The 22347-nt window shown below is 39.3% G+C and overlaps 1 protein-coding gene across 1 annotated transcript; it reads right to left on the reverse strand.

The window, feature by feature from the left end:
• Positions 1 to 13815: 13815 nt before the first annotated feature.
• On the reverse strand, positions 13816 to 20360 carry LOC308695006 (uncharacterized protein; the record flags this gene model as incomplete). Its single annotated transcript, XM_081372899.1, has 3 exons — positions 13816 to 14406; positions 18956 to 20111; positions 20354 to 20360. 3 exons carry the CDS (start codon positions 20358 to 20360, stop codon positions 14166 to 14168), a joined length of 1404 nt encoding a protein of 467 aa, XP_081229025.1. The 3' UTR covers positions 13816 to 14165.
• Positions 20361 to 22347: the final 1987 nt, after the last annotated feature.

The following is a 22347-nucleotide window of genomic DNA, read 5'->3' on the forward strand; positions in this document are numbered from 1 at the left end:
TGATCGATACGATACGCAGCACATCGCCTGATATAACGATTATTGTGTCAGGACCGCTTCCCACGTACCGACTAGGTCATGAAAAGTTTAGTAGATTATTTGCGCTTAATGAATGGTTAATGTCATGGTGCAATGAGCAGAAACTTCTCTTTGTAAATAATTGGAATCTGTTTTGGGAGCGTCCTAGGCTTTACCGTGCTGATGGCTTACACCCAAGCAGATTCGGATCGGATCTTCTGTCAGATAACATCTCCAAAATGTTAAATACCTTTTGACTAGTAAACAAAAGTCCAAATCATAGTCTCTGCTGCACCAATTTAACTGATATAAATAGTGTAGAACATTGCATAGAAACTGTGTCTATTCCTCGTTTAGTGAGATCAAATCATAAATCTACTGCAGGATCTAGAAAAAATCTAATTGTTATTAAACCAGAAAATGTTGCTATTGGTAATCAAAAACAATTTTTAAAGCTAGGTCTTCTAAACATTAGATCACTCACACCTAAGGCAGTTATTGTAAATGAAATAGTCACAGATAATAGCTTCGATGTACTTTGCCTTACTGAAACCTGGCTTAAACCAAATGATTATTTTGGTTTAAATGAGTCTACTCCAGCAGGATACTCCTATAAGCACGAGCCCCGTCTGAATGGTCGTGGCGGCGGTGTTGCAACAATCTATAGAGATTTTCTCAATGTTACTCAGAAAACGGGTTATAAGTTTATTTCATTTGAAGTACTTGTACTAAATGTTACGCTCTTAGATGTTCGAAAAACATCCCTATTATCTCTAGCCTTGGCTACCGTATATAGACCGCCTGGGCCTTACACTGATTTCCTAAAAGAGTTTGCAGATTTTCTCTCAGACCTATTAGTTAACTTCGAGAAAGCATTAATTGTTGGAGACTTTAATATCCATGTAGATAATCAAAATGATGCGTTAGGGGCTGCGTTTACAGATTTATTAAACTCCTTTGGGGTCAAGCAAAACATTACCGGACCGACTCATCGATTTAATCATACACTCGATTTAATTATATCACATGGAACCGATCCAATCGATATAGATATCGTTCCACAAAGTGACGATGTCACTGACCATTACATGGTAACTTGCATATTACGTACTCCTGTAATATATCATGCTGCGCCGCGTTATCGATTAGGCAGAACAATCCTTCCATCCACCATAGATAATTTTTCAAACAGCTTATCGGATCTGTCTCAGCTGCTCAGTGAACCCAAACAAACAGATGAACTTGAGGAATTAACTAGCACTATGAGCACCATTCTCTCTGGATCATTGGATATTGTTGCGCCCATTAGATTAAAAAAGGTCAGAGAGAAAAGTAAAGCACCATGGTACAACAATACTACGCGTGTTCTAAAGAGAGAAACCCGTAATTTAGAGTGTAAATGGAAACAAACCAACTTAGAGGTCTTTAGAATCGCATGGAAAGACAGTATGTCACGTTATAAAAAGGCCCTAAAAGCGGCCAGGGCTGAGCATCTACGCAAACTAATAGAAAACAACCATAACAATCCTAAGTTCTTATTTAACACCGTGGCGAGACTAACAAATAAACAGATGTCTCCTGAACAGAATATTCCATTACAGTTTAGTAGTAATGATTTCATGAAGTTCTTCACTGAGAAAATAGAAAACATCAGAACCACAATTGTAAACGTTCAATCCTCAATCGCACCTTATAATTCAGCCTCAATTATCACCCCGCAAGAACAATTACAGTGCTTCACAACTATAGAACAAAAAGAGTTAAATAAACTTTTTACTTCATCTAAAACAACAACATGTTTACTAGATCCTATACCAACTAAGCTATTGAAAGAAGTGTTACCTGTAGTGGAAGAGCCTCTCCTCAATATTATTAACTCGTCTTCATCTTTAGGTTATGTTCCAAAAACATTTAAACTGGCAGTTATAAAACCTCTCATTAAGAAACCACAATTAGATCCGAATAATCTAGTAAATTATAGACCCATTTCAAATCTACCTTTTATGTCTAAAATACTAGAAAAAGTTGTGTCCGCTCAACTGGGCTCTTTCTTACAAGAAAATGACACCTATGAAAAGTTTCAGTCTGGGTTCAGGCCGCATCATAGCACTGAAACTGCGCTCGTTAAAATCACAAATGATTTACTTTTAGCTTCTGACCAAGGCTGTATCTCAATATTAGTTTTACTTGATCTTAGTGCTGCGTTCGATACTATAGATCATACAATACTCTTAGATCGACTACAAAATTATACTGGTGTTCAAGGACAAGCATTAAGCTGGTTTAGATCGTATTTATCTGACCGCTACCATTTTGTTTATTTAAATGGAGAAAAATCTATCATAACTCCAGTAAACTATGGAGTGCCGCAGGGATCTGTGTTAGGCCCTCTATTATTCTCAATATATATGCTGCCACTTGGAAATATTATAAGGAAACATGGAATTAGTTTCCATTGTTATGCTGATGACACTCAAATCTATATTTCATCACGGCCAGATGAAAACGCTAAATTATCCAAATTGACAGAGTGTGTTAAAGATATAAAAGATTGGATGACGCATAATTTTCTTTTATTAAATCCAGACAAGACAGAGGTACTACTTATCGGTTCAAAAAACCACCCACAAAACCTCTCACAATACAACTTTAACATAGTAGGATGTCCTGTTACTTCATCCTCTACAGTAAAAGACCTGGGTGTTATATTAGACTGCAACCTGTCTTTTGAAAATCATATTTCATATGTTACAAGAACAGCCTTTTTCCACCTTAGAAACATTGCTAAGCTACGTAATATGCTATCAGTTTCTGACGCAGAAAAGTTAGTTCATGCATTCATGACCTCGAGACTAGATTACTGTAATGCGTTATTAGCCGGTTGTCCTGCATCCTCAATAAACAAGCTACAGTTAGTCCAAAATGCCGCCGCTAGAGTTCTAACTAGATCAAGAAAATATGATCATATAACACCGATTTTATCATCCCTACATTGGTTACCTATAAAGTCCCGTATTAATTACAAGGTATTGCTACTGACTTATAAAGCCCTAAACGGCTTAGCTCCAGTCTATTTAACGGATCTTCTATCGCCCTATAATCCATCGCGCTCTTTAAGGTCACTAAATTCGAGGCTTTTGGTCATACCTAGGATATCTAGGTCCACCAAAGGAGGGAGAGCATTTTCACATTTAGCACCAAAACTCTGGAATAGTATTCCGGATACTGTTCGTTGCTCAGACTCGCTCTCCCAGTTTAAAACTAGATTAAAGACGCATCTCTTCAGCCAGGCATTCATATAATACTTTTAATCCTACAGTTAAATCCGACCTCTAGTTCATAAACGCCAGAGGAGAACTGGCCCCCGACTGAGCCCGGGTTCTCCCAAGGTTTTTTTTTTTTTTTTCTCCATTAGGTCACCTGATGGAGTTTTTCGGTTCCTTGCCACTGTTGCCTTTGGCTTGCTCAGTTGGGGATATTTGGGGATATTTAATTTAATTAATCAATCAACGATACTATTGATCAGCATTACCAAACGTAGACGTTCCACTAGAAACAAACATTGATGTATTGTTCTAATTTATTACTGTGAAGCTGCTTTGATACAACCTGTGTTGTGAAAAGCGCTATATAAATAAACTTGACTTGACTTGACTTGACATTTTCAAAGGACCCGGTGAAACGGCGAGCTTCAATGAATGGCTTAAACCGTAACTCTAGCTCACCACCACACATAAACACCTGAAAGTGCGCATGCGCAGAAAGCGAAAACTAAGGGACGAGCACGTACGACGGCCTTACGTAAACATATCACCAGAATGATTGACACTTAGGTGGACCAATACTGCCCTACAAAGGCAAAAGACCTTAAGTCGCTAGAGTGTGGAACTGAGAAAAATGACTTTAAAGATTTTTAGTTGTCCCGCTTAATTAATTATAGGTAGGACACTGGAAATTTGGCAAATAGATGTTTTAGTAATGGAAATTATATACATAAAAAAATCTTGAGCTCAAACTTGACTTTTGACCACTATTTTAAAGTTACTGTACTCTGCCTTTGTATTGTCAGCAAAAAGTGAGAAGTCATGCCAAGGCAAAAGGCAGTAACTTCCACATTATCAATATTTAGTTGATCACCATTAACAAAATCATTATAGTACACACCTGTATAAAATCTAGTGATCATGGCATTTATTTTGTATGATTTACAATTATTTATAGCCATCTACTTATTGCTATCCTGTGCTTTGGTTGCATTCTGATGGCATTATTAATACATTTGACATGACAAAATACCTCCTATTAGTCCAGCGTTGACTCGACCGCGTTTAGGGCGGGGCTGAAGGCGAAGTTTTGGCACTCTGCCAGCTAGTTTGCGAGCTTTAATTCATGGATGTATTCATCTGATACGGCAATGTGTAACGTTTTTCTGTCAACTCTGCATAATCCTTCGCGATCGTAATCGCACGTTTGTCGATGGAGCAGACCATACTAAATGTTCTGACCGCTCTGAGGACATCAGAAGTTAAAGCGACTGATGGCAGCTGTACAAAGTACACAGGATACACCGTAATTTTAATTTTAATGGACATTAAAACAAAGGCAGATAACCTTACAATCTGGTAGGTAGCATTATTTGATTAATCACCGGCACCGTAACTTCATATTGACGCGCGGCTAAACAAAGGCAGAGCACCGTAACTCGTAATTTGAGCGTTCCAAAACAAAGCCAAAGAGCGGTAACTGATGTTACGGTGTTCTGCCTTGGTTTCTCATGGGCTTTTGGAAGTTACTGTTAAGACAAATCATTATTTTCTCGAAAAATAAACGGAATTGATTCAAGATACTTATCCACATGATAAAGAAGGTCTTGAATGTGTCAAAAATATAAATAACTAATTTTCGACCAAAAACGAAGTTACGGTCTTTTGCCTTTGCACGGCAGAATAGTTTACACTACCCACCCAGAAAAAGAAAATCCTCCGCTATACCTTTAATATTTATCTATATTCCCATGGATGTATCTGAGATTTCCCTCGTTCGTACAGTAATCTGCTAAAGATAAATGTCAACAAAGAAATAAAGGTAACATGAAAATGGCAACAGCAACACTTGGGATTGATTCCTATCAATTCCCCTCACAGATCTCAAACTTTAACTTGACATTTAGTAACAGTTCTCACACAAACATCGAGACAATCACACAAACGAACACAAAATCGCTCAGGTCTGAATGAACTCAACATATTCTCCTCATGCTCGCTGCTGCTGCACTAAATGTTTATTTCAGTAGGAAGACGCCAGAAAAGACGCACAAGTATCGCTGTGATCGATGAAAACAATACAGAAATGAGTCTGTCGCTTAATCAAACTCTATAAAGTATGTGTAATGGTTGTATATATGAGAAATACCGTGAACTGCTCCCCTCTCCTCAGAAGACTCGACGCTGAAACTCTCAATGAGGGAAGAGAGATGGCGCGAGAGAGCGGTGACGTCATCGGCCGCCAACGCACGCGCGTACGGGACACCCCCGCAGCCAATCAGGGCCACGCAGATTCAGCTTTACTAGTAGCCTTCCATTATTATTATTTTAGAACTTTAGTGACTCCAGTAACTAAAGGTGAAGGGAACTTTTTCAAGTGGAGCACAAAATAGTCAGAATAAGCAGAGGAGGATCACCTCCATCCAGTCTGAAAAGTGTTTTGGCCTGTAAAGTTCAGCTCAGTCAGAGACCTGCTGCTGGGGCGCTGTAAAGGGGGGGGTAAACGATGACGATTCTCGGGGCCCATGACTAAGAGGGGGCCCAGAGAAGCCCCCAATAAAATTGTGGTGCTAAAAAAAAAATTTGATAGTAAAAATTATTAACTTTAAATTATTCTATTTGCTGTTTCCTGGTGTCAAACAAATGTATTTGTTTAGGAAACACAAACGTCAGTGGGCCGCTCTCCCCCTCTTGATTATCATAAAATGGTTCAGTCCGCCCAAATTGTATCCAGGCAACACAAATAAACCGGCAGAATATAAACTTGACGGAAGAGGAAGTGAAAATGCCTCAAATGCGCGTTGCGCGTGGCAAGCGCGCTCATAATGTAAGAGACGCTGGCGCGACCACAACATTGTCCAGCATCAAATGTGCAAACGTAATGTAAGCAGAACGAAACTGGGCTACTCGTTATTGTGTGGTTGAAGGACCGCTTATCAGTTTGGACCAGTGCAGCGCGAGCGATCTTGATCAAGCGACACTGTTACACAGCGGTAATAAGAGATCCAGTAAATAAATCATTTGAATTCGCCACAGAAGTAATAACAACGCTGTGAGATCTAGTGAGAAACATTCACATTTCTCCGTTTTTAACGGACCAAACAGCGCGTGGAAGCCAGGAAGAAACATTGTGCCATGAATGAACTATCCAGTGTCCACAGATCAGCAACATTCACCATGGATTTGAACACTTACTGCAACCATGGGAGTTTGACAGGAATAGTAGGCTATAATGCTTTCAAGTAACGTTACGTTGGTTTTATTTTGACATTATGAATACAATTGCTGCCCTCAAATGTTAATCTGAACTAAAAATAGACCTTTGTTTATAACTACTAAGTTACAATATTAGGTTACATTTCATTTTTTTCTAAGGAGCTGTTTTGTTTATGCTCCTAAGAAGAGTCTATTATAGCTCCATCATTGGTCAAAGTGTGTTAGTTTTAATAAATAATATAATAATAATAATAAAAAAAATTCTCTGGCATTTATTTCTTTTTGCTGTATCGAAAACGTACCAAACCGTGACACGAGTGTATCGTATTGAACCGAACCGTGAATTTTGTGAACCGTTACACCCCTACTATCTATATCTCTCTTACCTATCTGTCTACCCCTCTGAAGCAATGGTTGAAGCAATTTGAATGCTGAGAAACTTTACTAAGACGATTTGAAAAGTTAGTTTATCTGTTTATTGTTATGAATGTTTGATATTTACAAAAAACATCGATGAATGATGTCAAAAAACAAGAATGATAGTCAAAATACCATAAACCATGATTTTATGTATATTAATATGAAAAAAGTCTCAGCTGTGTTGGGGGCCCTGTCAAGATTCTTTTCATGGGGCCCAAAATCCATAGCAGCGCCCCTGCCACCCGCAGACCAATGGACTGGTTGAAAGAGTAAATGGCACAATTCAGAGGTATGAAAGTGACCATTCAACTGATAAAACAATACATGAATGGCAGATGTATCTGCTCTTGTCTGTTCATTGTATATTTACTCATTTATCAGGTACATTTAATTGAAACACATAAGTCTCACACTCACTATAGGTGATTAACTGTAAGACTTGTTTTTCAGGTCTTTGAGCAAGCTTGTGAGAAAACGTCTAGACACATGGGCATATTATTTGGAGGCTGCAATGTTCGGTCTCCGAACTAAAAAACAAATAACCACCAAATTCTCGCCCTACTTTTTAATGTTTTGCCGTGAGGCAAGATATCCTTGTGAGGTGCCAGACAATTATGAGGTAAGCACAATACATCAAAATTATCTTTTAAAAAACAATTGCAAACCTGCAATTGCCAATCAAATCCAATTTCTTTATATAGATCAACGAAAGTGTGGAGGACATTGTGGCAGAGGAATGTATTACAGAATGCATTAGAAGGCAGGACAGAATTTTTAAAACCGTGCAGGACAACATTACAAATGTGCAAGGTAAGGTTAAAAAAAGGAAATTGGAGAAAGGAATGGCCATTGACATTCAGGTTGGAGACAGGGTCCTGCGGCAGAACATCAGAAGCAGGCAGAGAAAGGGGGGCAAGCTGAACCCAGATTATTTGGGTCCATACACCGTTATAAACGTGGAGGGCAAATCCATTAATGTGGTGGATGATGAAGGGAAAAAAATTCCCTAAATCAATATTGACCATTTAATTAATTTTTTGGAGGATCCTCCTCCAAAAGTTTAGATGTTTTGCCCTCATGCTACTGTGTCTTCAGTCCCTCACGTCCCTCCCCAGTCCCCTGTTCTACAAGCACCTCTCAAATTCATGCCTTTCCTCCACCCTGTTACCCTGCCCTATACACACCTTCCCCTGCAGCATGTACCACTACCTCTCAATGTGCTTTTTCCCATGCCCCTCCCTCATGTTGTGATGCATCCTGGAACACAGTGTTCTGTTCTTTTTAATCCAACACCTGCTGGCCCACCATCTTCAAAATCCATTTCTGCTGCCTGCCTTGACCCGCAGCCTACCTCCAGTCCTGCCAGCCAGTCTCCACCTTTACCTGGCCTTGCACCTCATCCTACCTTCAGTCCTGCCAACCAGTCTCCACCTTTACCAGGCTTTGACCCCCAGCCCTGCCACCCAGACTCCACCTTTACCTGGCCTTGACCCCCAGCCTACATTCAGTCCTGCCAACCAGTCTCCACCTTTACCTGGACTTGCACCTCATCCTACCTTCAGTCCTGCCACCCAATCGATCGTACAGCATTCCCCCCAAATACCTTGTTCTTCAGGTATGTGTTGTACGTGTTTTCCTTCATAATTTATATCTCGTACATGTAAATAACATTTGTTCAAGATTTTCTTCTGTCTCTCTGTAGTGTTGCAAGACATATGGGCAAGGACAATGGGTGGGAAACTTTGCAGCAAAGTTGGCCCGTACAAGGTCTTTACCTGGGATTTGGAACGCCTCAAACCTGGCGCGAAACTTGAAAGTGAGGTTTGTGCTGCAGTTAACATGATTGATTCAATTTCCTGTAGTTCACTGTCATTTTGCTTTTAGAATAGACCATATTCTGTAGTCATACAGTTATACCTTGCAAGTCGGTCATCCTTCTTTTTGACCACAGGTCATTAATGCGTACCTGACCTGCCTTGTGAGGAATTATTCAGGCAGGGTATTTGTCCTGGATTCCTTTCAAGCCACAAATATTTGGAAGAGGAAGGCCAGTTTGATGAAAAGGGTAAAAAACAAAAAAAATCCTGATCCCATACAAGTAACTTTCATGTTCTCAGATTATTTGGTAATCTGTTATTGGAATGCCACATTTATACCTGTATGCTGTAGATGGATCTAGAGGCATATGATGTGCTGGTGGGGTCAGTTAACGAGAATGACCACTGGACACTTCTGGTTTGTTATTTTTTTTCTCCATCCTTCTCTGTAAACTACAATAGCTTAAATGTGATTCATTAATTCATGACCCCATCTTGACAGATGATATATCCCAAAGAAAGGAGAATTTTGTATGTAAACTCCTTTGGTGAAAGCCGAGGCAAACTGCTTCACTGCAGAAAGGTTGTAAGGTAAGGACAAATGTATGAAGATACTCAAAATGTTGGTCTGTTATTTTTTATTAATCTTCTTTTCTTCTACCAAAGTGAATTTGCAGTATGGCCAGCAAAGGCACTCCAACCACAAAGTGGCAATGTCAAACATTACCACACAGCATCCAAAGGCATGGGAATTCATGTGGTGTATTTGTCTGCAAGATAAGAGTCTCACGTTAACGCAGCACGTTAACACCGATAAAGGCCCACCACTAATTTATATATATATATTAGGGGTGTAACGGTTCACAAAATTCACGGTTCGGTTCGATACGATACACTTGTGTCACGGTTCGGTTCGGTACGGTTCGGTACGTTTTTGATATAGCAAAAAGAAAGAAATGCCAGAGAAATTGTCTTTATTTCATTTATTTTTTTTATTAAAACTAACATCATAAAGTACGTTTTTTTTTTACTTTGTGCAATTCTGGAGCTATGGTTGACTAGGAGCATATAAAACAAACAGCTCCTTGGAAAAAATGAAATGTAATATTGTAGTAGGCTAGTTATAAACAGGTTTATTTTAATTCAGATATCCATAGTGAATGTTGCTGATCTGTGGACAAGTTCATTCAAGGCACAATGTTTCTTCCTGGTTTCCACGTCAGCGCTGTTTGATCCGTTAATAACGGAGAAATGTAAATGTTTATTCTGTGGAGAATTCAAATGCTTTCTTTACCGGATCTCGCTGTGTAGTAGGCTAAGTAACAGTGTCGCTTGATCATGATCGTCTCGCACTCATAGACAATATGCTCGCGCTGCACTGGTCCAAACTGATAAACGGTCCTTCAACCACGCAATAATGAGCAGTTTCGTTCCGTTTGCATTACGTTTGCCATTTGATGTTGGACAATGTTGTGGTCGCGCGACTCGCGCCGGCGTCTCTTACATTATGAGCGCGCTTGCCATGCGCCTACATTTGAAATAAGCAAATTTTGGTCGGCAGGAAAAATGATACAACGAACCGTTCGGTTTGAAAATGCGTACCGAAAACCGAACCGAAAGCCACAATGCGTGTACCGAAAACCGAACCGAAAGCCTCGTACCGAACGGTTCGATACGAATACGCGTATCGTTACACCCCTAATATATATATATATATATATATATATATATATATATATATATATATATATATATATATATATATATATATACAGTGAGGAAAATAAGTATTTGAACAACCTGCTATTTTGCAAGTTCTCCCACTTAGAAATCATGGAGGGGTCTGAAATTGTCATCGTAGGTGCATGTCCACTGTGAGAGATATAATCTAAAAAAAAAAAAATCCATAAATCACAATGTATGATTTTTTAACTATTTATTTGTATGATACAGCTGCAAATAAGTATTTGAACACCTGAAAAAATCAATGTTAATATTTGGTACAGTAGCCTTTGTTTGCAATTACAGAGGTCAAACATTTCCTGTAGTTTTTCACCAGGTTTGCACACACTGCAGGAGGGATTTTGGCCCAATCCTCCACACAGATCTTCTCTAGATCAGTCAGGTTTCTGGGCTGTCGCTGAGAAACAAGGAGTTTGAGCTCTCTCCAAAGATTCTCTATTGGGTTAAGGTCTGGAGACTGGCTAGGCCACGCCAGAACCTTGATATGCTTCTTATAGAGCCACTCCTTGGTTATCCTGGCTGTGTGCTTCGGGTCATTGTCATGTTGGAAGACCCAGCCTCAACCCATCTTCAATGCTCTAACTGAGGGAAGGAGGTTGTTCCCCAAAATGTCGCAATACATGGCCCCTGTCATCCTCTCCTTAATACAGTGCAGTCGCCCTGTCCCATGTGCAGAAAAACACCCCCAAAGCATGATGCTACCACCTCCATGCTTCACAGTAGGGATGGTGTTCTTGGGATGGTACTCATCATTCTTCTTCCTCCAAACACGTTTAGTGGAATTATGACCAAAAAGTTCTCTGGATCATCCAAATGGTCATTGGCAAACTTAAGACGGGACTTGACATGTGCTGGTTTAAGCAGGGGAACCTTCCGTGCCATGCATGATTTCAAATCATGACGTCTTAGTGTATTACCAACAGTAACCTTGGAAACGGTGGTCCCAGCTCTTTTCAGGTCATTGACCAGCTCCTCCCGTGTAGTTCTGGGCTAATTTCTCACCTTTCTTAGGATCATTGAGACCCCACGAGGTGAGATCTTGCATGGAGCCCCAGTCTGAGGGAGATTGACAGTCATGTTTAGCTTCTTCCATTTTCTAATGATTGCTCCAACAGTGGACCTTTTTTCACCAAGCTGCTTGGTAATTTCCCTGTAGCCCTTTCCAGCCTTGTGGAGGTGTACAATTTTGTCTCTAGTGTCTTTGGCAGCTCTTTGGTCTTGGCCATGTTAGTAGTTGGATTCTTACTGATTGTATGGGGTGGACAGGTGTCTTTATGCAGCTAACGACCTCAAACAGGCACATCTAATTTAGGATAATAAATGGAGTGGAGGTGGACATTTTAAAGGCAGACTAACAGGTCTTTGAGTGTCAGAATTCTAGCTGATAGACAGGTGTTCAAATTCTTATTTGCAGCTGTATCATACAAATAAATAGTTAAAAAATCATATATTGTGATTTCTAGATTTTTTTTTTTTTATTATGTCTCTCACAGTGGATATGCACCTACGATGACAATTTCAGACCCCTCCATGATTTCCAAGTGGGAGAACTTGCAAAATAGCAGGGTGTTGAAATACTTATTTTCCTCACTGTATATATATATATATACAGTATATATAAAAATTAGTGGTGGGCCGTTATCGGTGTTAACATGCTGCGTTAACGTGAGACTCTTATCGGGCGATAAAAAAAATATTTTCGTTAATCTATTCTCAAAGTTGGGTTGGGAGCCGGGTTTATACTATGCAAGCTATGATCTTTCACCTTGATATTTTAGCGCGGATGTATACCTAGCCGAATTCGGTGTTCGGTACGCATTTTCAAACCGAACGGTTCGTTGGATCATTTTTCCTGCCGACTAAAATTCCGTTATTTCAAATGTAGGCGGGATGGTAGAGACGCTGGCGACCACAACATTGTACGACATCAAATGGAAAACGTAATGCAAGCGGAACGAAACTGAGCTACTCCTTATTGTGTGGTCGACGGACCGTTGTTTATCAGTTTGGACCAAAGCAGCACGAGCCGATCGTGATCATGCGACACTGTTACTTCACAGCGCTAAGAGAAAAACATTTAACCACAAGTTCCTATATATGTGAAAATGCTTATAGCTCAGTTTCAATTTAGAGCTTATCGCGATTTGAGGCGCTCGCTAATAATTTCTTTTCCACTCGCCTGTAGCTACTCGCCTGTTGGTCGCCCCGCCCACGATTTGATGTTATTTTGATGTTTAAAAGTGTCTAGGTTGTGACTTAAATGCAAATATAAATGTAATTTTACTAAATATTATCGATTTTCAAATACTGCACCTCTCAATACAGAACGAAATATTATGTAGCCTATTTTGCCGTCCACACTGCTGACGTTGTCTTTGCTGCTATATATTTATGTTTAAAATGAAGTATAGGCCTTCCACAACTCTCTCCCCTTATGTCGAATATATCACCAATGATGCTTATCATATGTCACCTAGCAGCAGCAGCGCCGCGTCAGACACGCTTCTGGTGTGCAAAGACATGGAAAACACCACGCAGCTGACACGCAACAGAAACGCCACACAGCCAGTGTGTCACCGGCCTAACACCGGTACACACTGTGCAAGAGAGGGGTGCGCGTACACGAGCTTCATTGACACTGCTAAGATATTCCGCCTGGCTCTGATTGGTTGTTTCTTACCGGGAGCGGTGTATTTCTGCAAATGGCAATAGGACCACTGGGAAGAGTCAGAGGAGCTTGATTTTTTCACAGATTATCTGTCTCATATTCTACTGTCAGGACATAATAGTTTACAGTTTTAACAAATGTGTAAAAAAATACATTTTTACCAAAGTTACCTAATGCAGCTTTAAGGTCATTTGGAGCATATGTAGGGCCCGAACATAAACTCAAGCCCAGGGGCCCCAGACCTGATCTTTGTTCTATTTACTCATTGATTAAAAAATAATCTAATGTTAAAACTAGGAGTTTCACTTGGCCCACCCTAAATCTCAGAGCTGGAGCCGGGGCTGGTGTTGTTTAAAGTTCATAGTGATTGTTCTGACTTCATGAAGCCTCATGGTGTGAATGAACTTCAAACTGACTAGAACAAACTATTTGAAATGTATATTTGATACTGGATATGAAACTGTTAATAATGTAGACAGAAATCTTAATCAATGTCAGTCATGTGTGTGTGTGGTGAAATATCATTTATTAGGCATTTAAAAGCTCTATTGAGAAAATGAAAACTCAAAAAGCAATCATATCAGGATACTTCATGACTTTCAGAACTAAAATTATTCCTGATTCAAGCAGAATCAGCAGAAAATAAAAAGGACAGTAACAATGAGATGTTGATAAAATGACTAAAGAGTTTAATCAATAATTACATGAAGCAAATACAAACATTAGAAGTAAAAGCAAATGAGACAGATATCACTCTTTACTGACTTATAAGAGCCAAAGAGAAGAGAAGTAGAGAGAGAAGTGTCCAGTTTCAAAGATCCATGAAAGTATATCTTGTATTTGCATGAAAGAGTAGAAGTGGAAGATAAACTAGATGTTCTGATGAAAAACATTAAAAATTAAAATCACATTCATGTCTCTCTTAAAAGTAATATGGCCTCTTCTTCAGCTCCTGAACTTTGCCTTAAAAATTATATATATATTTTTTTTCCAGTGTGGATTTTCTGGCACTCTTTCAGTTCATCTTCTGTAGTAAAGGACTTCAGCACTGAAACACACACCGCCGTGTCTTTTCTGCTGTAATATTACGAATGAATCTTCTCCTTTGTGTGAATCTTCAGGTGTTTCTTCAAAACCGTTTACCGCACTGATCTCTCCAGAATGAGAAGCAGAAGTGATGTGAAGTGTTTTTTTTACACTGAGGGCAGGAGACAGATTTTTTTTACTTCTGTTTTTCTTTTCTTGTTCACATCCATCAGGTCTAAAAGAAACATTAAATCAAGTGAGTTTTAATGGACTATTTTATGCAAACAACTTGCTAATCATGTCTTTCTCATGTAGTTAAAGTAGTCATGGGCGATTTCGAAGCACTGCTTCACGAAGCTCAGACACCTTTATGAATCTTTTGATTCAAATCAGTGGTTCAGAGTGTGAATCAAACTGTGAAATTCACATGATTTCAGTAAATGAGGCTTCGTTGCCTCATAACCGTTTCAAAACGTCAATGATCTCTTGGAACCCATGCGGTGAACCATTGAACAAGTGTCTGGGTTTTACCAGATTTATCAGTTTTAAACATTTGTAGACATTTTAAACTTTCTTTCCACTCAGGATCTTCATCAGATCCAGTTGGCCCAGGACCATCATCTTCACAACCTTCATCTTCACAACCTAAGCCATCAGCAGAACATGGCAAAAAGAGAAGGCGAAGTCTGGGACACCCGAGTGGATTGAGCAGTACGTCACTGAGCAGAGGAGGAAGATGTCAGATCTCATGGTCCTCCAAAAGCAAGCAGTGGAAGTGGCAAGCAAACGTAACGTAATCTTAAAATAATCTGTTTCTACTTTGACAAAGAAATAGCAACTTGTGTTTTCACCTTTTGCCACATTCTGCTGATGGTTAGGTTCTATTTTGTTTGTTTAATGGCATGAAGAACAGTATATATGCTAAAGGAAATACATGTAGGGATGCACCGATCCACATTTTTTCACTTCCGATCCGATCCCGATACCTGAATTGGGATATCGGCCGATACCGATACTATTCCGATACCAGAGCTGTGTTTGCATTAATATTATTATTATCATTATTGTTTATTTTCTATGATGCTGAAATAAACTTCTCTCAACAGGCAAGTATGATATGTACGTATGTATGCATGTGTGTCCCAAAAGGAAACTTGAGGTAAGTATAAGGTCAGAAAAGGAAGTCAGAAAAACAGAAAATCCTGTTAACAGGAAAAAACCCATTCTGAAAACAAATATACAACTGTAAGGGTTTCAAATTGATTGTCATGTCAATATGTATTCTTTATTAATATTTAACATTCTCAAAATGTCAAATACTTGAGTCTTAAAATATAAGAAATTGTAAACATCTTACACACACACTATCTGAAGGGTGATCCTCGCTCCGATGCTGTAACTCTCTCGATGAATGCTCGATCAACATCAGCCATGTTGCAAACAGACAAGTGGATTTTGCCTCAGATGTGCGTCAATGTCACTTCAAACTTTTGCTTTTTACGCGTGTCAATTTCGCTCTTGGCACGCGAATGGATTCAAAATATTCAAGCGTCCAACTAGACACGGTAGACGCGAATTTGACGCGATATTCGCGTTTGGTGTGAACGCACAGTAACGTTGTGCTTTTTTAAATGTTTGATTGCATTTGTTGTGTTGTAAGACGTGAGGGAGCTTCAAACAGCTCTGAATTACGGCTTTGCAAACATTGCATTTAGCTGTCTTGCTCTGCGGTGTTTCCAGTGGGAAGTATTTCCACAAAGCAGACATGTTACCTAGCCGCGAAATACAGAATGGATTTCCTGAGCGGGGGCGTGTCTCATAACTCTGTGTCTCATTGAGCCGCGCCTCCGTTCAGGAAATCCATTCCGCAGTTTGCATCCAGCTAGCAGACTAGCCGGCGGGAATCACTTTTGGAGTCATTTCAGCAGACAACATTAAAGCGCAGACATGACTCATGGATATCGGATATCTCCGCAGGTTGGATTGGGAAAATCCGATACGTGAATTACGCTGGTAGCGGTCCCGATACCAATACTGGATCGGATCGGCCCCATCCCTAAATACATGCGATCTTGGTCACCTCACCTTTGTAGCTTAAATACATATTAATTATTTGATTATAAACTTTATTTTCATGAAATAATTAAAGGTTCCATTGCATGGATTATTTTATTATTTTGGAATGTTTCCTGGGGTGCCCTTATAATGTTAGTATGTTTTTTAGATCAAAACTTGTTATAATTTGATAAGCCTAATTTTAGCCTCTGATTTGAACGCTGTTTGAAGGGGCATGTCTGTGTGAGACTTCAGTGTAAACGCCCACTGCTGTGATTGGCTGACATGCTTGCATATGAAATATCTAGCATTACATGTGGAACTCTCTCGAATACTTTTACTATTACAGCTATTATACGTTTTTACTATTACAGCTATTGGGATTAAAGAATCGTGAGAAGTTTTAAGTATTTAGATATATTCCCATCACATGAAAGGTTGCAGTGATGAGCAATGAGCAGATGACAGCCTGTTGATCACGTGAATGAAGATTTTATCATTATAACACAGTTTCTGCACTCTCACTAATGATTTCACCAATGCAAACAAGAGGTATGTACAGTAAGAGCTTCGTTGTGCAGTATAAAAGCGTCATTGATTTTATAACGAGTTTTGGCAAGTGTCCAGATAAACTCGTGCTGTGTGATTGACAGCTTGGGAGATTGGAAAGGGATTGTTCTTTGGTCGCTTTGTGTATATTTATTAAATCACAGTTTAAGTAAGATGTGAAGTTGATCGTTTAGTCACTGGCTTGATTTACTGATGCATAAACAGTATTGAACCACTTTGAGAGAAAGATTATCTGTCTGAACTTGAACAATTACACATCAGAAATTCACATAACCCACTGGATCTTCAGAGGCTCGGATGAAGGAACTAAAAAAATAGTTTTGTGTTCATTTGTACGTCCAAACACTGAGCAACTGTCATGCTTCACTCGCCATGATGTCTCTAGAGGAAAAATCATATCGCGCTCGCGCAGCTCATTTTCTCAAGGGCAGGCCAAATTATTTTTGCAGGCAAATAAGAGAAAGGTGAGGTAACCTTTCCCCTTATGACGACATAAGGGGCAGATTTCTAGATTCGCCCGTCTGAGCTTTCATTTTCTTAAAAATACCCAGGGCTTGGTTTACACCCATCAAAATGTCTAGTGCTACGTGCTAGCCCTCTTTTTTAATCTAGGGGTACTTGGCATAGCAGTAACAAAGTTTTGGAGAGAGAGAGAGCACAGGAACTTCTTGTCTCCAGTCTCAGTAGCACACATCCAAAACGAATAAGCTTAGGAAAAGTATTTAATGAAAAAGAAAAAAAAAGACAAAAGGAAACAAACTTCAGGAGGGGGCAAAGGCCAACAAAACAAACAAAAAGGTTTCTAACTCAGTTTAAACCAGAACTTACCTAAACATAAAAAATAAAAATAATAATACAACAAAAATTGATATAGTTCCAAATAAAAGTTCCCTTTCTCTCTGACAACACATAACCAGGAGAAATCCAAATTCAAACAAAAATGGCACCCACCTCCCTACAGGTTTCCTTACTTTCTTGATTTTGTATACAATTTTTGCTTAGTTTAGTTGTGTATGTAGCCTACCCTAGGTTCATTTATTAAACCCTTATATTATAGCCAGCATATAAAGCCAGCTCCATCTCACAACAAGGAGAGAGAGAGGGTTGCAGATGCTAACTTGCCACATGGACTTATTTTCCATTGATCCAGATAGCTTCATCCTGTTATGTTGAAACCTGCTAACCATTGGTGCAATTGTAGGTGTAGTTGAATACATAGTTTTGTTTAGAATTTAAGATTTTCTTTTAAGGAAAAGTGAAGAAAGAGAGAGAGAAGAAAAGAAAAGAGAATGTCAAGATTACAATCAGTTAACCGCAACCTACGAGAAACATCAGAGAATCAGTGTCACCTAGGGGCACAATAACTTATAACGCATCTAAAGGCTGTGGACGGGTACTTGCATTGACTTTGGTTGCTGAACAAGTCCAGATGCAGGAAATTCTTGAGATTCTTGATGCTTTTTGTCAGGAGTGCGCTGAAGCGTTTGTTTGGGTTCTTGGGGTGGTCTGTGTTGAATCCAAAGTTAACTTGATGAAGTTGCCGGAAGAAGACAGGAGAATGTGGTCTCAAAGAGATTGAGCCCAGATCTGAACTAATCGGCCACTCTTAAAGGTCCTATCAGTTCACACCCCTTTTGTTGAGGTGACCAATCAAAGATGACTGGGAGAAAGTCTTTAATCCATCTTATTACCATTTGCATGTTCATGCTGGCATGGAGAATTCGTGCAGTTTTTACACAAAAGTATGGTACAAATATTTATGATGCAATTTATCAAAACATGTTGTACACCATTGATTATAAAATCAAAAGGGGATTATTTTGATACTAATAAAGAGGGGATTTGAAGACATTAAAGCAGTGATACATCATCATTGGATATCAACACTGGAAGTTACTCTAACATAACTAAAGAATCATAAGTAGGATAATAAAACATAGGGACATGCATAAAACACAGGAGAAATACTATACTAAACATTATACACATTCAACCATCACGGTTCGGCACGGTTAGCCATGTGTGCTGAGAGTTCAGGGCCGAGAACGGTTTATAATTGTGCCGTGCCGTACCAGGCTCAAGTGGAAACACAACTGGAACCTTTTCTGAAGTTGGAAAAGCAGCTTTTGTTTCTCAGCACATAAAGATGAACTACTTACCGTGATCTCAGACTGCGGTGATGTGGTTTCTCCACTGCATGGATCTTCATGTGTCGCTTCAGGTTAGTTTTAACAGAGAAACTCTTTCCACACTGATCACACGTGTGCGGCTTCACTCCAGTGTGGATCCTCTCATGTGTTCTCAGAGATGATGAGTCACTGAATCTCGTGTCACAGCGCGAACACTTGTAAGGTTTTTCTCCAGTGTGGATCCTCTCATGTCTTTTCAGATGTCCTGACAAACTGAATCTCTTTTCGCAGTGTGAACACTTGTAAGGTTTTTCTCCAGTGTGGATCCTCTCATGTTTTTTCAGAGATGATGACAGACTGAATCTCGTGTCACAGTGTGAACACTTGTAAGGTTTTTCTCCAGTGTGAATTCTCTGGTGCAGTTTTAAATCTCTCCCTGTAGTAAAAGTCTTCTCACACTCAAAGCACATGTACTCTCTTACATCAGCATGACTTTTCTGATGTCTTTGTAAATATAGCAGCTGTGAAAAACTCTTTCCACACACAGAACATGAATGTGGCTTCTCCTTTGTATGAACTGTCAGGTGTCGCTTCAGGGCTGATGCCCTAGAAAATGTTTTTCCGCATTGATCACATGAGAATGGCTTCTCTCCAGTGTGGATCCTCATGTGAACATTAAGGTTTGCTGATTGACTGAAACTATTCCCACATTGATGGCATACATGTGGCTTCTCTCCTGTATGAACTCTCATATGAATCTTAAGAGATTTTTTGCTTGATAAACTCTTTCCACACTGAGTGCAGGTGAAAGATGTCTTGACTCTTCTTTTCTTTAAAAATGTCTTTTTAGTCTTGGAGCGACTCAAAGGTTTTCCTCCAGGTTTGACATGAGGTTCCTCCTTCACATCACTCAGTTCTTCATTCTCCTCCTTCACTTCACCCAGTTCTTCTCTCTCCTCCTTCACTTCACCCAGTTCTTCTCTCTCCTCCTTCACTTCACTCAGTTCTTCTCTCTCCTCCTTCACGTCCATCAGTTCTTCACTCTCCTCCTTCACTTCACTCAGTTCTTCACTCTCCTCCTTCACTTCACTCAGTTCTTCACTCTCCTCCTTCACTTCACTCAGTTCTTCACTCTCCTCCTTCACTTCACTCAGTTCTTCAGTCTCCTCCTTCACTTCTATCAGGTCTGAAATCAAAGAAAACTCTAATTTTCAAATTTTCTAAAGTTTACTGGTGGGATTCTCTCTGAAATTTGTCTGAGATCCTCCGGCCGTAATTAAAGCTTCTTCTTGTGGGAGATTCTCTGAGAACTGGTCAACTGGTCAACAAATTGTAAACCATATATAAAATAAATGTAAAATAGAACTGTTAAACTATTTAAATTTAGTTTGACCTGATGTTGACAATCAATATGAAACCTCCTTTTACTGACCATTTGTTAAAAAAAACAGAAACTTTTGCAGCCATTTCACAGTTTAACTGTTGATCTAAAAGTGATTATGTGGTTGAATGTTTCTAACATGAATGTTCTTCAGCATCATGAATGAATGAAGAATAAACACCAACCTCTTTGTTCTTCAGGATCTTCAGTGTGTTTCATTCTGCAGGGTTCTGGATCACTCATGTTCTCACTGTCCTCTTTAATAAACTCAGTCTTTGCAGATTTCAGCTCTTCCTGATGCTCTGATGCTCGACTTCACTTGTAGCTGATGGGAATTTACAGCATTTATTGGAGAATTACAGTGGGAGGAGCTTCACTGATGATGAATTACAGTGGGAGGAGCTTCACTGATGAAGCGACCGCTGTGGAAGGAGCTTCACTGATGATGAATTGTAGTGTGAGGAGTTGATCTGCCCAAATCAAAAATATATAAGTTACTGAGTTTGTTTTATGTTCATGGACTACAGAATATAATAATGTCAATTTTCCCAAATATAAATAATGGTAAGAAAAACAGTTGAAAGCATAAACAGTGTGGTGGCAAGCAATTTTATATTACTGAATAAGAGACAAACATGTATCAAATGACCGCGAGAGGAGGACATCCTTCCTTCATTATTGTCCTGACTCCCCCAAGGTTATTTCTCTAGGATAAATGAAGATATGTCTCAGTTATAACTAGATTCTAGGAATATAATAAAATGCAAACACATAGAAAATATACAATTTCTACCACAACAGAAATAAACATAGGCAACATATAGTAACCATCAAATACCCTCAGTCTGTTGACACCAATGAAATGAGCTTTAAGTGTCAATTTACAGGAGATCTGAAGACATCAGCATAATAAATGAGGTGAAAACAGGAACTATTGTCATGAAATAAAGAGTGTTTTCAGCAGATCTGTTAATATTGATGAGCCTCAGACTATCAACACTCATTCAACAAGCCATTCAGGATCATCAGCAGATCATCTCACTTTATTCTGAGTGTTTGCTGTTAGAAACACATTATTTGAGTCAGGATACATGACAAAAGCCTGTTAAACTGCTCTATTGAAAGACATTACTGTTATTCCTCACAATATAGCCTAACATGGATAAATCATCAATAATGGAACAAAATAATTAAATAAATAACCTATCTTTGTGAACCTCTACAGGCAAATAACTACAACACTATAATATGTCAATTTAAAACTAGTTCGACTTTATAATAACTATTAATTGCAAGAAGTAATTAAATCATTAACATGTAAAGTTTCCGTTGTCAAACTTCATTAATATTTCTCTATATTCTCATGGATGTATAGATTTGAAATTTTTCTCGTTCATTACTCATACAGTAATCTGCCAAAGATAAATGTTAAAAAAAGAAATAAAGGTAAACATGAAAATGGCAACAGCAACACTTGGGATCGATTCCCATCAATTCCCCTCACAGATCTCAAACTTTGAGGTGCCAGCTTAGGGGAACCATAACCATGAAAGACAGAGGGTGGGATGGGAGGAATGGGAACTTGATTGGAGGCACTCTAAGGTTGCGTCTCATTTCTCTGTCTTACCCCTTACTCTTACCCCTTCCCCTCGGTTTTGTGCGTTCATGTGAGGGGAAGTGGTGTCCCAATTCTGATTTTGATTAAGGGCTAGGGCCAAGGCGTAGGGTTACATAGCCCTTGAAACGAAGTTTGCGGAGGATCGCACTTGAAAGAGAGGGGTAGGAATTTCTCAGAAGTGAGTCGCACAAAGTATTTTCCGCAGTTTAATGACACTCGTGTTTTATGATACTTTTAATAAAATGTTCAAGCGGTTTTAATTGTAATGTTTTTGTTTTCAATCGCTAGTTAACCGCTAGCTAGCAGCTATGCGCTATTTGCCGGTTGCTAATGTTTCGCTTAGCTATGGTGTCGCCGGCGCCGTCGTTAAATACAATTCGCGAACATACCATGACTTGATCCGCAAGCAGTCGTATGCATCTG

This window comes from Scardinius erythrophthalmus, assembly GCF_964197995.2.
Source record: "Scardinius erythrophthalmus genome assembly, chromosome: 1".
NCBI classification, from domain to species: domain Eukaryota; kingdom Metazoa; phylum Chordata; class Actinopteri; order Cypriniformes; family Leuciscidae; genus Scardinius; species Scardinius erythrophthalmus.